Here is a 17,695-nt window from a genome sequence, read left to right as displayed (position 1 = left end):
TGAGGCCTGAAGGAACCCAGGGCAGCCAACAGGACTCTGGGAGGTTTTCTTCCTGTTGTTGCTGTTTATTTTTGGTTACTTGTGGGGCTTGAACTTAGGGGCTGGGTACTGTCCCTGGGCTTTTTTGCTCAAGATTAGTGTTCTGCCATTTGAAGGCACAGTACCACTTCTGATTTTCTGGTGGTTAATTGGAGGTAAGAGTCTCATGGATTTTCCTGCCTGGGCTGGCTTCAAACCACAGTCCTCAGATCTCAGCCTCCTGAGTAGTTAGGATTACAGGTGTGAGCCACCAGCGCCAAGCTGACTCTGGGAGTTTCTACTTAGCATAGCACCTTGCTGATGATAGGCCTTTCTCTGTGCACCTGGTCCAGACCCTCACTGGCAGCCTCCTCTGCCTCCATGTCTCCCCCTTGGCTGTTTGGGCCCTCCTAGGAAGTCCTGCATGTGTGGACTGAGCTTGAGAAGAGCCCTCATCAGAAATGGGGTTCAGAGGTATCAGGTGTAAACATTGGCTAAATGACTTTATTCCTCTGAGCCTCAGCTCCCCATCTGTGAAGCGAGCCTTTCTGGCAGAGTTCTCAGTGGTGTGTGTGTGGTGAGACACTGGGTAGGGCATGAAGCACCTGCAAGCCCAGGTGCAGCATGAACATGTTATACAATTGTGGGTGTACTCCTGCCTGGCTGAGAGGTGCCCCAGAGTTTGGCTCCAACCTCCTTCCCCAACACGCCCTTTTCCCTGCTCCCAGCAACCTACGCACCAGCATTTTAAGATCATTCTCTTTACTCCTGCAGCCTAGCTCTCAGCCTCCATCAGGCATTTTAGCCCCTGGGAATCCTGTCCTGGCTTCAAGCTATGTTTGCTTTGTGGTAATGAATGAATGAAATGGGAACAGGGGCTCATAAAATATGTAGCTGTGGAGCTGAGATGGGTGGAGCCTAGGCCTTTGGAGGCGATGAACAAACCCCAGACTGACCTTCATCTGGGTGCTTTCCTCCCCCAGGCCTTGACATGCACAAGGGGCCCAATAAACAGAGCTGGGTGCCTAGGACTCACACTTGTAATCCTAGCTACTCAGGAAGCTGAGATCTGAGGATCATAGTTTGAAGCCAGCCCAGGCAGGAAAGTCTGTGAGACTCTTACCTCCAATTTAGTGGGATGTGGAGCTACGGCTCAACTGGCCAGCTTTGAGCAAAAAGCTCAGGGACAGCATCTAAGCTTCAAGTTCAAAGCCTAGGACTGGCAAAAAAGAAGAGAAAGAAAAAGAAACATCAGAGGCATCTGTTGTATTAAGGTCTGTGAACAGTGCTCAAAAGGCTTTACTGTTTTGAATTCCAAATCACCATATCTTTGCCTTCATGTTTTTTGTTCGTCACAAGGCTTGAACTCTGGGCCTGAGCACTGTCCCTAAGCTCTTCAGCTAAAGGCTAGCACTCTACCACTTGAGCTACAGCACCACTTCTGGTTTTCTGGTGGTTAATTGGAGATAAGAGTTTCATGGACTTTCCTGCCTGGGCTGGCTTTAAACCGTGATCCTCAGATCTCAGCCTCCTGAGTAGCTAAGATTACAGGTGTAAGCCACCGGCGCCCGGCTCTTCCTTTATGTTTTATATGTGAACTTTTGGTGGGATATATGTTGGGGGCAGGTGCCTGTGGCACGTGGGTCCTGCCTTGCACCCCCTCAGAACCTCCTGGAATGGGGCCTTGGCTTTCTGCTCTCTGATCTCTGGCTCCTCACCCCACTTGCTGCCTGGTCCTGACCCTTACCTATGGGTTGTTGGTCTCTCCTGATGCAGGCAGTGTTGGAGGTAGGTAGAGAAGTTTTTCTGCCCTGGACTGGCAGCACCAGAGTGTGTTCCAAGGTGATTCATAGGGAGCCGGCCTCTCCCCTCTTTTTCTGGGAACCTGGTGCTCTTGGCTGGAGGGTGCACTGCTCTTGTTTGCCCTGGATCCAAGCAAACAAGGGTACTACACTGTCACAGGCTTGAGGCTGGGGAGACAGGTGTTCTGCTCAGCTTCCCGGCTCCCGGCCATGGCATTGTATGAGGATCTGGTGGCTGGCAGTGGAAAGTCTTGGAGCTGGTGAATCCCAGTGCCTATGTACCAAGTTGGGGGAGCTGGGACTCCGGGGCTGGAGGGGATCAGCACTTCCCTTCGGAGTGTCTCTGTGCTCCAGGAAGTAGAAAAGTTTTTACATGGTAGCACCTTTTGTGTGTGTGTGTGTGGGGGGGGTGTTTGTACTGGGGCTTGAACTCACAGCCTGCCTGGCCCCCGTCTCTGAGCTGTTTTGTTCAAGGCTCAAGCTTTTTGGTGGTTCATTAGAGATAAGAGTCTTGGGCTTTCTTGCTTAGGCTGGCTTTGAACTGTGATCCTCCTATCTCAGTATCTGTACTCAGGATTACAGACATGAGCCACCAGTGCTTGGCTTATCCCTACTTTCTAAACTAGAAAACAGAGACAAAGAGGCTGTGTGACTTGCCCAGAGGCAGAGTGACTCAGTGAAGGACCCAGCATTGCACGCTGTGGTACTACCCATGTTCATTCAGTACACACAGGCCCCTGGTCAGCGGTCAGCACTGGGTCCACACTGTGTCATAGGCATGTGGCCCCCAGGGGGAGAGACACGGAGAAGACTGTGGAGATGGGGCCAGGGTGTCTTCCTGTGTGGCATCTGGAACAGTTCTATGTGGAAGCCAGGCACGGCCAGGAAAAGAGGGGAGTGTAGGCCCAGTGGTGGGCTGGTGTGCCGTGTCTGGGGGCTCCTGGAGGGAGGTAGCACCTGCTTTGTGTCAAGAACATTCCTGGCTCCAGGAGAACCTGAGGTGGCTTCCCTGGGAGCCAGGGAGCCCTTCCTCAGAGAAATGGTGATTTGGAGGAGCCACAGACACATGCTTTTTGGGGGAGGATAAAGCTCAGACTCATTTAGGAAGACCTGGTCATGGTAAGTGAGAGACACCAGCTGGGCGGCAAGAGAGCACTGGCCAAGAACTTAAGAGAAAGCCTAGAGAGAGATTTGACCAGCCAGCCCTCTCCTCACCTGAGAGCCCCTAGTAAGGGCGGGCAGACTGTAGCAGCTGCTTAATGGAGGGGAAGAAAGGAGAGGAGTCAGTGGAGATGGCTGTGAGAAGGTCTGGGCAGAGATGAGGCCATCAGGCACTGTTGAAGGCTGGGTTTTGTGCAAAGGCCATGAGCTGTCATCTGTGGCAGATGGGACAAGATGGGAAGGGCCATTCACACCAGCTCTGGAGTCCAGCAAGGGACCGAAGCGGCCCAGGGAACACGGGGGAGGCGGTGCTGGTGTGCTCACGATTTCTTTGTTTCCACAGGGGAAGGGGCCGTGTCATGCACATCCAGCCTTCTGCAGGAGAAGCAGCGTGAGTTATTCTGCGCGAGTCCTTTCTTTCCCAAATGGTCCCAGCCCCTTCACCCACTCCAAGACCAGAGGATGGGGGCTCTTTCTTACCTCACCCACAGGTAGAAGCGGAGGGCCTGGGGTCATGCGATTGGAATTGGGGCTGCTCCTCTGAGTTTCTGAGTTACCTCGTGGTGGGCAGCTCAAAGGAAGGCCAGAGAGATGGCAGCGTGAGGCTGCTGGAGGTAGAGCGGGAACGAAGATGGGACCACAGGAAGCCTGCTGACTAGAAAGAGGACTGTGGGGACGGCCCTCCAACATTTCTGTGGGCATCTCCTTTGGGTGACAACTTTAAGAAGCCACTGAGAATGAATGGGCCATTCAAGGCTTGGCCACGGGTCACAGCCCTTAAAACCTCTTCCCAAAGAGGCCATCTCTTTAGAACCTGGGGCCTGTGATCGAATTCTGGGGTTACCTGTCTTTGTCATTCTTTGTGTCCCACTGGCCATATTGTTTTTCTTCTGCCTGTTTCCTCAGAGAGCACAAGACTTGGCCCAGGAAAGCTGTGCTAAGAATATGTCCATTTCCCCCTTGATCCCTGGGTGGAAGAGGGGCAGAGCCTGAGTTGTGTCTTCACTGTTGATAGTGTTGAGTTTCACATGAGGCTGAGATCAGGGAGGGTGTGTGTGTGTGTGTGTATACACATGCATGCATGTAGATGTGCACACACGCTCAGTTCTTCCCTTACCTCTCTCCCCTGTTATTCTTAGCTGTGGTTGCAGCTTTGCGGGTTGAGCCCACTGTTCCTCCGCTCCAGGCCTTCCTGAAAGCTCTTCCCACTGGTACTGTTGAGTTGCAGGAAAGGGAGCTAAGAACACCAGTCCTTGCTCCTGAGCAGGTGCAAGGCCTCAGGAGAGTTTCCTGACATCAGATGTGATTCATAGGCAAAGTCCCCACTGCAAGGGGGGCTGTGTACATGAAGGCTCTTCTGTTAGTGGCATCCCCAAAAGAGGGCAGAGAGGGAGAGGGAGAGAGAGAGGGGGAGAGGGGGAGAGGGAGAGGGGGAGAGGAAGAGGGAGAGGGAAAGGGGGAGAGGGGGAGGGGGAGAGGGAGAGGGAGAGGGAGAGAGACAGAGAAACAGGAAGAAACAGTGAGGTGGGGGGAATTAAAATGCTCCTGCAAAAATCCATAGGCTAATTGAATTAAAATAATTTTTTACATGGAATTCAAGAGAAGGAACATGTCACACCATGCCAGGAAGGGCACACGGGGCACAGAGGAGTGAGAGGAAAGCATGGGTCCCAGCTTGGACCGTGGAGATTTCTGTAGGAAAGGAAGGCAGGGTATAGCTTAGGCTCAGCTTGTTTCAATCATGCAGGAGGGCTCTGGGATACACAGCGCCCTTGGAACAGGGAAAATACTGGCTTGGTAAGTGAATACTAGCTAAAATCTGTGGTCAGGTGTGGGTTGGGTATGATTGGCTACTTTCGAAAGGCCTCTTCATGGGCAAGTGGTTTAATTTCTATCAATTAAACCAGCTGCAGGAGGAGCAGCTTCTCTGCGATGTCAGACCATCACAAAGTAAAAGCCAGGATGAATTCCCGGATGTGGCCACATTCCTGAGGAATGCAGGAGAGGAAAAGAGCTTAGATTGTCAGTGTTGGGCCTTAGGAAGAGGAAGCCACATGAGCATCCTGGAAATGAAAAACACATCAAGCCATGGTGTGTGTGTGTGGGGGGTCTGTCTGTACCTCACCCAACCACAGCTCTATTTCCCACAGACACAGTTGAATTGACTGGTTGGTTAGTGTCTTCTGGGCCTGGCTAAAATATTGTTTTTCAATAGAGGTAAAGTCTTTTTTTGTGTCATCGTTATAGATTTTAGTCAGAATTATGTTGCTGAAGGCTGCCATCAAATTCTGCTCCTTAGGGAGATATATTTTTATTTAGTAGAGAATAACAGTTTGATGTGCAGAAGAATTTTGTAGCTGAAATAAATCTTGGAGTGTGTCTAGGCTAGCGATGCCCAAGTATCAGCCCACTATTTTCGGCAGTGAGAAAAACAACACTGCAATGTGTGCTTCCATAATGGAGAATATCTTCAATGGAGAGGCTTGCTTCCCACATAATTCCACAATTATGTCCTGCCTTCAATGTTTGGCATTAAAATCATCTTTCTATTATGAAGCCATGGGGATAATTGATGGTAATGCATTTTATTTATTTTTTGTGCAAAATTGGCAAAATAAATGTTTGTGACCTAAATTACAAAAGAATAAATAGCAGTGGGGTTAGGGCGTCTTCTGGGAGTGTGCACGGTACCCTGGGAGACCTCAGATGCTTTGCTGCTGCCTTGAGGCCCGTTTTCCCGGTGTGCCATCCCCTCTGAAACCCCTCCCTTGGCACCCTAGTACCCCGATGCCTGTAAGCCCAGGCTCGAACCCAGAGGCCCAGTAACCAAAGGCGTGCGGTGTTGAGCATGACCCTCCAAAGGGATCACATGCAATGGTCTAAAGAAGAAAGTCTTAAGAAAGTTCAGCTGTGCAAGTCCTTCTAGAAAAGCAAGTTAAGTATGAAAGTGAAGCTAGCAAATATTGGGACACATTTTACAAGATTCACAAGAATAAGTTTTTCAAGAATCGTAATTGGCTGTTGAGGGAATTTCCTGAAATTCGTTCAGTTGATCAAAAGATGGAAGAGAACGTAGAAGAGTTCTCATGAGATCATGTCAAGACTAATGCTGCAGATTGTTTCTCAGAAAACAAGAACAAAAAAATATCAAGAAAAATGGTTTATAGATGGTCAAAGCCAACCGAGGTCTGATCTTTCCCATTGGAGCCTGAAGAAGCCAGGAAAGAGGTTCAGAAGACTGAAGTGTTTCCTGGTAGCAATACCACTTTCAGAATACTGGAGGTTGGCTGTGGTGCTGGAAGCAGTGTTTTTCCAATTCTGAACACCTTGCAGAATCTTCCAGAATCCTTTCTCTATTGTTGTGATTTTGCCTCTGGAGCTGTGGAGCTTGTCAAAGGCACACTCATTCTACAGGGCTGCCCAGCGTTCTACCTTTGTGCACGAGGTACGTGATGATGGCTTGCCCTACCCTTTCCTGGTCCTCCTTGTCTTTGTGCTCTCTTCTATTCATCCTGACAGGATGCAAGGAGTTGTCAACGGACTCTCTGAGTTACTGAAGCCTGGGGGAATGCTGTTATTTCGGGACTATGGAAGATATAAGACTCAACTTCGTTTTAAAAAAGGGCAATTTATCTGAAATTTTTTATGTTCAAGGAGATGGTACCAGAGAGTATTTCTTTACAAAAGGAGAAGAAGTCCACCATATGTTCCACAAGGCTGGGTTAGATGAAAAGCAAAACCTGATTGATCGTTGCTTACAAGTCAATAGAAAAAAAAAAAACAAGTGAAAATGCAGGAGTATGGATGGGTCTAAAAAAAAATTCCAGAAACCATTGAAGTGGACTCAAAATATTTCCAAACTGTAATTTTCACACCTTTCTTATGCTTGAACTATGAGAGGACAATATTACTCAAAGACTTGTACAAATCTTTCATTTTTTTCTTAATATATTTTTATTGTATAGATACTGTACAGAGGAATTACAGTTACATGAGCAAGGTAATGAGTCCATTTCCTATCGAGCATTGTTACACCTTCCTTTATTTTTCCCCTACCATCCCTTTCCTCCCTACCTCCCCAACTCCTCCCTCCCGTCTCCCACCCTGCCCCCCCAACAAAGTTGTAAAGTTTGTTTTCAACATACTTTCTTGTACATCTCATTCTTGCAATGGGTCATCCTGTATCCATATTTCAGCATTTTGTTATTTCCCTTCCCCTTCCCAAATTAGAAAAATGTATATACAAGATGCAGGACACTAGAATCAATTACAGTGACAACAGGGTTGTACCATGGGGGAAGAACGTACAAAGAAACAAAAAAAATCACATAGTACATTGTAAGTACATTAAAAAGGACAGCAATAAAGATAAAACCTCTTGTGTCCCTATCCTGGGGTTCATTTTGCTTAGCATCAGATTATATGGTCATATGTACATAGCTTTTGACCTCTTCTGCTTGTCTTAGACATATACTAGTTATTGCAAATAAGGGAAACCATGGGACCTATGTTTCTTTGGGCCTGGCTTACTTTACTTAATATAATTTTTTCCAAGTCTTTCCATTTTCTAACAAATGGGACGGTGTCATTCTTTCTGATGAAGGCATAGAATTCCATTATATATACCATTTTCCTGATCCATTCATCTACTGAGGGACATCTGGGTTGGTTCCATATCTTAGCTATGTGAATAATGCTGCAATAAACATAGTTGTGCTGTTTTCCCATTGATGGTACTGTTTGGTGTGCATCATTTTATTTCATATGCCCACTAGGTTTGTTGAAAACTTTCTGAAAACAAGTGAGGAGGTGCCACAAATTTCCCTGGGACAGGAGTTAGAGAGTCCTGGGACTTGTCCAATCCTGTCTGGGATTTGAAGGAAGAAGGTCTAGGTTCAAAGCTGAGGGTCTCTGGTTATTGTGATGCTTTGGGCAAGTTACGGCAAGTCTCTGAGCTCCAGTATGGAAGATGGTGCAGAGGTGACCCATGTAGGATACCAAGGGATACCTGGTACTCAGGAAAGGCCTTTCTTCTTCTTGTTAGTGTTTGGATGCATCAGGGTCACTGCAACATCTGGGGCAGGTGTGAGGGATGCATCCAGCCTTCTCGTGGAGCCCATTTTTGGTGTTCTGCGGTCCTGTGGCTGCCTCTGTTTACCACAGTCACGGAATGCCATCATTTGGAATGAGGCATCTCCCATAGGCTCATGTGCTAAAGACTTGGTCCCTACATGGTGGATCCAATCATTGAAAAGTGACCGGACCCTGAGGTCCAATAACCAATGGATGATTTATTGGTTAATTCATAATTAGATGGCATTTTTGGGAAGGTGGCAGAAGCTTCCAGAGGCAGGTAGTTGTTGGAGGAATAGGTGACTAGAAGTGCCTTCTTAGGGGCTGTGTCTTGTCTATAACATCTATCTGCCTCTCACTTCTTCCTGCCACCATGAAGAGAGTGACTCTTTCTTCACACTCTTCTGCCAGGATGCTCTACCTCTCCGCTGTCTAGAAACCATGAAGGTAGCCAGCCATGGGCTGAAGCTTCTGAAATGAGAGCCCAGATATACCCTTTCTCCTATGCATTGTTTTTCTTATGTATTTGATCACAGTGATAGAAAACTGAACACACACACATCTGAGTCCCAGAGTCCACCTCAGCTGGTCAGAGAGCTCTGGGCTCCTGGGCATCTGTGTGCTGGGGAGGGGAGGGAGTATCTGCATGTTCTTCACAGCTCCTGCACAGCTGTAAGGTTGCCACGACTTGTCCTGAGGCTCTTTCCTCCTTTTTTTTTGTTTCCAGTCTTCATCCTACCATCATTGTGTGTGCTTACAATTTGGATCCACAGAACCATTTGTGTATAGGGGTCAAGTGGGGACAGAGATGAAAGAGGGTCTTGAACTCAGGGACAGGGGAATGAGGGCACTTCCTCCATCTTGCTATGCAGTCTTGGCCCCTGTCTAGGGCCTAGTCTTTTCTCTTCCATCTGTGTACAGAGTCCTTTCTTTCTCTCTCTCTCTCTCTGTTTGCTGATACTGGGGTTTTTGCTCAAAGTTGATGCTCTACCACTAGAGCTACAGCTCCACTTCCAGCTTTTTGGTGGTTACCGGAGATAAGAGTTTCATAGACTTTCCTGCTTGGGCTGTTTTTGAACTTTGATCATCAGCTCAGCCTCCTGAATAGCTAGGATTATACGTGTGAGCCATTGGTGCCTGGCCCTAAAGTATCTTCTTTTTTTTTAATTTTATTTTTATTGTTATTATAAAGGTGTTGTGCAGAGGAGTTACAGTTTTTTTTTGTTTTTTTTTTTTTTGGATCCGGTTGTGGGGCCTGAACTCTGGGCCTGGGCACTGTCCCTCAGCTCTTCAGCTCAAGGCTAGTGCTCTACCACTTGAGCCACAGCGCCACTTCCAGCTTTTTTCTTTTTGCTTATGTGGTGCTGAGGAATCAAACCCAGGGCCTCAGGCATGCAAGGCAAGCGCTCTACCACTGAGCCACCTTCTCAGCCCAGGAGTTACAGTTATATAAGTCAGGTAATGAGTATATTTCTTTTGAGACAATGTCACCCCTTTCCTGGTTCCAAAGTACCTTCTGAGTATGTCATTGTAGGGACTTCTGGTTTCCATTGCTGCCTCCCGGCTTCCTTTGTTCTGTTTCTGCTCTGTTTGTGCTATCCTATTAGCATAGGAAACACTTACAGGGCACCTGCCTGAGCAGTGCTATGTCCAGGTCTCCAGGAAATGTAGCATTTTCTATTAAAGCACATAGTGTCTGTTCATCCACTGGAAGTGAATGGTACCATCCTCCACAAAGTCATGCCAGAAGCCCAGGCCCCTTCCAGATCCCCTTCATCTCTATCTCCATCACCACCCTGTCCAATCAGAACCCATCATGACTTGCGGCCTCCAGCAGAGTGCTCAGGCTCCTCCCCTCCTCTCAGTCCTCATTCCTTTCCCAGTTGAGGTCATGACTTCTCTCGTGTGGGTCTCCCTGCCTCCTTACACTAGCCTCCCTGCCTCTAGACTAGTCTACTCCCCTCTTCTCTCTCTAATGGCAAAGAGCCCTCTGATGGGGCAGTCAGTCCTGGTCCTTGCAGCCCTGCTTGCCCTCCCTAGCTTCCTCCTTAGCACTTGTCCATTGACCTGCCTGGCACCTTTGCCTTACTCATTACTATCATCTTCAGGAGACGTGTGGATGTCCACAGGCCATCTGGGAGTTATGTGAACCCATTAGCATTCATGGCAGGGAGGGTGGGAGTGGGCAGCAGATGGTAGGAAAGATTTGGATTCCTGAGGACCCTGCCTTGGACATGTGTTGGCTGCTCAGAGTTGGATGCTTTTCCTGCTGGGTGCTCCAACCACTCTAGGAAAGGCTGAGGGCAGAGCTGTTGGCTCAGTGGAGCAGAACTCTTGAGTCCTCTGCCCTGACCCCAAGCACATCACATCAGAGGAGGTGGGAGGTCCTCCCTGCCCCACTTCACTGCCTGGCCTAGGCAGCACCACAGGGTGCAGGCACCACCAGGCTCTTTCTATGAAACCTGGGACAGGAATGGCAATGGCCATGATGACCAAGTTACAATGAGAGAATGAAGATGCCCTGGGGTAACGGCCTTCCAGAGAAGGAGGTCCAGCCAGCTAGCTGGCATCCCACCTCCATCTTCAGAGCTTGCCCCAGCTAGCTGTCAGGGTCTGGGCTCCCTTTCCCCAGGAGCCTGGGGAAGTGCCTGTCCTTTCTGCCACACAGACACAATCTCTAGAGTTGATCCTGCATTTCCATTCCTCCTCACCCCCCTGCCAAAAAACAAAAGAACTAAACCGCCTCCAAACCCTGCTTGGATCTGTTATCAGTGGGTGATTGTGGAGATGAAGACCCAGACTTTTAGTGTCTCCAATGAAGAATTAATTCAACACACACACACACACACACACACACACACACACACACGCACGCACGCACACACACACACACACACATGCACGCACGCACACATAAAGTGGCAAAGCAAGGAGTTTAAAGCACATCATTAGGGGTCTTGAACTAGGTGGCTCAAGAGGGAATGCATGCTTGAGAAAATTTTAGCTTTCTAGGGCTCTAGGAGTGTGAGAGGAGTTCATGGTAATAACAATAGGCTAATGTAAGGGAAATAAGGTATTGTAACTTGGCAGATGTGTGTGTGTGTGTGTGTGTGTGTGTGTGTGAGTCCTGGGACTTGAACACAGGGCCTGGATACTGTCCCTGAGATTTTTCTATCAAGACCTGCACTCTACCATTTGAGCCATACCTCCATGTCTGGCTTTTTGATGGCTAATTGGAGATGAGTCTCACAGATGTTCCTGCCTAGACTGACTTGGGACCATGATCCTCAGATCTCAGTAGCCAAGATTACAGGCACGAGGCACTGGCACCTGGCAAGTTGGCAGATATTGGAAGGAATCTGCACATGTACATGGTCGGATCCCATGGTTTGAAGTATAGGTAGGAGATGCAACACACATGCTGCCTGCACATGCTTCCTGCATGCTGAAGTAGGTGTTTGTTGCACAAGACAATGCATCGATTCCCACTACTCGATTGCCTCAGTTTGGTTAGAACTGGCCCTGAGTTTTTCTACCCTTTGGGAGAAGTTCTAACTCTACGCTGACCACTAATTCCCTCCTCTCCCCCACTCCCCTCCCTGACAATGGTCATGGGAAGTACTAGGGAGGAAAAGGGATTCACAGCTGCCTCCTAGGGACTAGAAGGGGCTTGATTTCAGCATTCTTTTCCAGGCTGTGCACAGGACAGGGACATCTGAGGACACGGGGGCTTCTTCTCCCTTATCCTCTCACGGGAAGGGTCTATTTGGAGATAGGAAGGCTTAACTCTTTGTGGCTTTCTCTGTGGGACCTGCTCCTGGGGTATGCACCAGTCTCATGCTGGTGATCAGCTGTCCCAAGGGCTAGTGCTAGTATCAGCTACCCCCATTTTCATGGCCATGTTTGTATAGCAGTGGGGTGCTCTGTGGAGTTCTGAACCTCCTCACCTCCTCCATCATTCCAGGCCAATGGAATCTGGATTCTGCTTCCCTCTGCCCCTGTATCTGTATTGTCATCCTCAACAGAGCCCCTGTCAACGCCATCCAAGGGCCTCCAATTTATCTCCAATTGGATTCTAACTCCGGTCACACTGGTCTTAGACTGAGCTGTGCCCTCAGCTTAGGTGAGGGCGGCTTAGTGAATCTGGCCTTACATCTCTCTGCTTGGGGTCAGAGACCAGAAGCTGCAGCTTCCCTTCCTGCACGCTTAGTTTGTGTTCCACCTGGGAGGACCCCACATGCATGATGCATGGACCCCCTAGCCCACAGCTGGCCTCCTCACTCCTCTGCCTGGTAACCGGGATCTTTTCCTGGCCTGTGTGGGCAGCTTGCTGAGCACAGCTGCAGACAGGCTATATTTAGCCGGCTCTAATGAGCTCAGGGTGGCAGACGTCCGCCTTGGGAGCACTTTCCTTGCATGTGTGCATATGTCTATAGTGGTATGCTTCCTTCTTTTGCGTGCGCGTGTGTCCTTGCAGCTGTAAGTGTGCACTTACACACATGCCAGCACATTGTTGCACTCATTTGCATGAGGATAAGTGTGTGCTATGTGCCCAAATGTAATATATCTGTGCTGTGCTGGGATGTATGCAGCTTTCTAACCTGTCCAGGGGTGCAAAATTGGAACAAATCATTAGTTCATTCACTGACTCATTAAAAAAAAAAACCCCACCTTTTTAATGAGCATCTTTTCAGCTAACTCTGTGATAGCTTTTGGGGATAAAATAGAGCAGCAAGAAAAAAAAGAAAAGAAAAGAAAAATAAAAGCAAGTACAGATCCACCACTCAAAGATCTGATAGTCAGGAGATGAAAGAAAAGAAGACAATAATCAAATAACCAAACCATTAAAGATATAAAGATTTGTCCCAGGAAAGGGACACCTGTGATGGTTGGAGACAATGGGGAGAGAGGGCCAAGGGGAGAAAGCCCCCTGGGAGAAGGAATTCTGATATTTCTGTAGGAAATACTTGAGCTCAGGAAGTATGAAAAGGACAGGCATAGGGAACAAGACATGCAAAGGCCCTGTGGTGAGAGGAATAATAGGGTGAGATACAGAAAGTCAAAAAGGCAGAAGTGGTTGAGTTTAGTGAGCAGGAGATGAGTACAGGAAGATGGGGCTGAATCGGGGCTCGTGGGCTCCACAGGGAACTTGGCCAAGAAATATGAAGCTAGAGGAAGTGGAGGGTGAAGACTGGGATAGGATTTTTGAAGTGTTGGAATCTGGTCTGTAATTCAGTCAAAGTTCCAACAGGAGAAAGAAGGCCCCACCAGGTGCATGATGGGAGGGAGCTGTGTAAAAGGACTCTATTCACAGGTGATGGTGATGCCAGGGGCCATGACCACTCTTGGATGTCACTACCTGGCATCCCCTGGCAGGGAGTTCCCATCCAAATACCTCATCCCAGCTCCTGCCAGATGCCTAGGAAGCCTCTGTCTTGGGGCAGAGGGGGCAAAGGAGGTGTGACTTTGGGGGCTATGGGGGCCAACTGTGCTGATGCTTCTCCACACGGAGAAGCACGCTTCCCTTTATTCCTCTGTGAGCCACTAGATTTCACCGCCTGGCCCCATCCAACTGGACTGGTGGTCACTCCTACCAGTGACTTTCCTCTTTCTCGTTGCTGTTCCTGGGTCCTTGGTGTCTTCCCCAATGCTGTGGTGGGAGGATGTCACGTGTGTCTGGCTGCCCATGAATATGTGTGCATGGAGCTCTGCACTCATGTTGGCAGGCAAGGTCCTTGAACCCTATTTTGTCTTGCTGTTCCTCACTGAATGTCCAGGGCTGTCCTCCATCCTGGACTTATGAGCCAACCTGCCCAGGCCTCTCTCCTCCTCTCAACTGAGGCAAGGGGTAGGGTGGGGGGAATCTTATTTTAGCCTGGTGAGATTGCTTGTACTGGGGTTTGAACTTAGAGCTTGGGCCTTGTTCCTTAACTCTTTCATTCATGGCTAGTGCTCTACCACTGGAGCCACAACTCCATTTCTGGCTTTGTGGTGGTTAGAGATAAAAGTCTCATGGGCCTTCTTGCTCTGGCTGGCTTTGAACTGATACCCTCAGATCTCAGCCTTTTGAGTAGCTAAGATGACAGGCATGAGCCACTGGCACCAAGCCTGACAGAATTTCTTATCTCTTCAAATCCTTTTCTCCTGGGAACAAAAGCGTTTTTAGAAAAAAAAAAAACCCACAAAAACAACAAAACCAGGAAGCTCTGGCACAAATCTCAAGGCAAAGGAAGCTGTAGCAGGCAGAAATATAAATCAGCATTTCAAAAAGAAAAAAAATCCAGATACATGCGCTTTAAAAAAAATCTTATTTTTAATCTGTCTTTTGAGTAGGTATAAAACACAAAAGGAATGAGAGATGACAAGAGGACCTCCTTCAACTCTTCCTTGCTTGCTCAGCCCTCCCCGGAAGCAGAGACAAGGATGAGTGTCTTCTATTTCATTCCAGACATAGTCTCTGCAAACACGAAGCTCCATAAATATCACACACACGTACACTTATATATGTGTGTTTATATATAGAGATTCATACCCCCACAGAGATGGGTCCGGTGCCTTTTATTCTGCATCTCATTTCTCCCAGAAAAGAATACCAAGTGATAGACCAGATGCCGGTGCCTAGAATCCTAGCTACTCGGGAGGCAGACATTTGAGGATCGTGGTTTGAAGCCAGGCTGAGCAGGGAAATATGTGAGACTATTTCCCATAAGCAACCCTGGAGGTCCAGTGACCTGAGCTGCTAATGAGCTTTTGAGTTCCCATGCCCTCAATATATCTCAGTTCTTCAGCCATACTGTTCGATAGTTGCAGTTAGCAACCCCGCCCCCCTGTCCCCCCAAAAAAGCTGGAAGTGGAAGTGTGGCTCAGGTGGTAGAGTACCAACCTTGAGTGAAAAAGCTCTGGGACAGCACGCAGTCCTTGAGTTCAAAGCCCAGTAACCAGCACAATCAATCAATAAATGAATAAGAATGCCACATGATTTTTTTTTCTTAGTGCATTTATAATGCTAAGGCTCACCATTCTTAGCAATGGATGTATCCTAGATCACCGTGTTGTCATTTATGTAACCCGCTTCCTATTGATGGACAGATAGGTAGCTTCCTATCTTTTGCTACTAAAAAACAACATGGTGGTGGTTGGTGTTGTACCTGCCATTTGGGGCATGGATGTGGCCATGGCTGGGTCCAGGGCATTATGTAGCTTGAGTCGCCTTGTCAGATTGCCCTCCATGGAGGTAGGACTGGGGTTCATTCTCACCAGTGAGGGATTAAGGGAGTCTGCATTCCCTCTGGCCCACATGGTCCTGGTGATGATGGATGTGAGAGGGTGAACGCTAGGTGTTTAAGGCAGTTTCATGGAGCCTGCTCCAGATTAGGATTCTGAGCTTGATCCCCTTGACCTGTGCGTGTGTGAGCCAGCCTTTGCTGGCAGCCTTGGCAGATTGCTGGGGGACAGAATGTATGGCCTAGGTCTGTATGTGGACTTCCAGGCAGGGCCAGGGTCAATTTTTCAGGGGATCCTTTATAGATTCCTGCATCTAGGAACATGCTCTCCCCATATCCTCTCTCCCGGGGCTGGCTGAGAGCACAGGCCTGTGGGGGAGGCATTTGAACTAGTGAAGAGACTACTACTCTGTTCCTGCTCCTTATCTTTTATTTTATCTTTTGGTGTATGTGATTGTTCTGGGATTTGCACTCAGGGCCTTGTGTGTTCACTCAGCTTTCTTGCCCCAGGCTGATGCTCTCACCAATTGAGCCGCATATCAATTTCTGAGCTTTATCTTGGTAAAAGATAAGAATTTCATCTATATATCTTTTTCTACTTGGGCTGGCTTTGAACCTCGATATCAGATCTCAGCCTCCTGAGTAGCTAGGATTACAGTGCCCACCTGTAATCTGCATGGTGGAGGTGTCCTGGCCAGGAGGGTACATATCCTGACCCCTTCACCCACATTCTTGACTTTCTCCTCTGCATAAGGGGGAGAGTATGCCTGGCCCCACAGGCATAAGGTGAGGTCTGGACACTGGACACATGTCTTAGGAGGCTGTGGTCAGTATAGAAGAGTCTGAGGGCCTATGGACAGGCTGCCACACTCCTTTGGGCACCACTGTGAAGAGGAGTTTTATTTCAGATGCATGTCTGCACCTTTACTGGGCCTGATTCAAGATGGCGACACTCCTGATCTGAGCTATTCCTTGGGTCTGTCCCCATATTTGCTCAGGGCTTCCAATGACAGGTTAACAGGCAAGGTCCCTGGGCACTAGTGGTACCCAGTATTTAGTAATCCCAGCTAATCAGGAGGCTGAGATCCGAGGACTGCAGTTCAAACCAGCCTGGGCAGGAAAGCCTGTGAGACTTTTGTCTCCAATTTACCACCAGAAAACCAGAAGTGGGGCTGTGGCTCAAGTGGTAGGGAGTCAGCTTTAAATGGAAAAAAACTAAATGACAGGGTGATCTAGTTCCTGAGCCCCATTATTCTCTCTCTCTCTCTCTCTCTCTCTCTCTCTCTCTCACACACACACACACACACACACACACACACACACACACACACAGCAGGGTCTAGGACTCAGACCTTAGTAAGAGTCAAAGTTTAGGTTTTCACCTGGGTTGGTACCTCTGTGGAAGAACCACCAAAGGTCTATGTGCCTAACCTAGGTCTCATTAGCCAGATGGATGCAGGTGCCCATGATGGAACTCTGACTCCAGAAGCATTAGGAAGTCACAGCAGGGCCCTTGGACTCCAGATCCTCCCGGCATCCCTGCTCAGCAGTCACTTACATAATCTGCTTGTATAACCTCAGTGACAGAGAACTCCCCACCTCTGGGCCAGCACAGGGCACTCTGGAACAGTTGTAAACAATTCTAAATTATGCTGAAACCTGGAGCCTCTCCAGAAGCCACGCCCACCTCAATTTGTCTTGGCCTCACCTTTTACTCCCTTGACTCACACATGGCCCAGCATGGGTCTGCAGTGTGGAAGTGCAGAATGAATCAGCCGCCTCAGCAACCCTTGGCTTTACCCTTCTCCAGTCTAGGCCCTCGAGCTCACTACTTTGTAGCATTTTCCTGCTGACTCTAGATGCGTTCTCAATGTGGTCCGGACTGCAGGAGCAGGGCAGGGATGTCCCCTCCTCAGTTAGGACTGTGGTCTCTGGTTTACATAGCCCTAGAGGCTGAGAAGTAACTGTGACAGTCCCATTATCCTGACTCAAGCTATTTTGCAGCCTTTAGTCATAATACACAACCAGGCTTACATGACCCAAATATCAGTCATGTGACCCCGTCTTAGATCATGTGCCTTGGTTAGAGGATCCTAGGAGTTTGAGAGTCCTCCCTCCTTTCCTCCCTCCCTCCCTCCTCCCTTCCTTTATGTCTTTCTCTCTCTCTCTCTCTCTTTCCTTCCTTCCTTCCTTCCTTTCTTTCTTGTTGGTTGTGGGGCTTGAATTCTGGGCCTGGGCTTTTTTTTTTTTTGGGTCCGGTCGTGGGCCTGAACTCTGGGCCTGGGCACTGTCCCTCAGCTCTTCGGCTCAAGGCTAGCGCTCTACCACTTGAGCCACAGCACCACTTCCGGCTTTTTTCTTTTTGCTTATGTGGTGCTGAGGAATCAAACCCAGGGCCTCAGGCATGCAAGGCAAGTG

At 48.6% G+C, this 17,695-nt stretch overlaps 1 protein-coding gene and 1 pseudogene across 1 annotated transcript in view; both read left to right on the top strand.

The window, feature by feature from the left end:
* Window positions 1–17,695, top strand: part of Pitpnm3 (PITPNM family member 3) — a 107,233-nt gene that overhangs the window by 55,194 nt on the left and 34,344 nt on the right. Inside the window, exon 4 of the mRNA XM_042680606.1 lies at window positions 3,325–3,372. Coding sequence (XP_042536540.1) covers window positions 3,325–3,372 — 48 coding nt within the window. The remainder of the gene's footprint in view (window positions 1–3,324; window positions 3,373–17,695) is intronic.
* Window positions 5,373–6,807, top strand: LOC122108598 (annotated as a pseudogene).

Source organism: Dipodomys spectabilis, unplaced genomic scaffold (assembly GCF_019054845.1).
Source record: "Dipodomys spectabilis isolate Male_0828 unplaced genomic scaffold, ASM1905484v1 ptg000062l, whole genome shotgun sequence".
NCBI classification, from domain to species: Eukaryota; Metazoa; Chordata; class Mammalia; order Rodentia; family Heteromyidae; genus Dipodomys; species Dipodomys spectabilis.
Note: the sequence above shows the minus strand (reverse complement) of the source record. Positions and strands in the feature narration are given on the sequence as shown.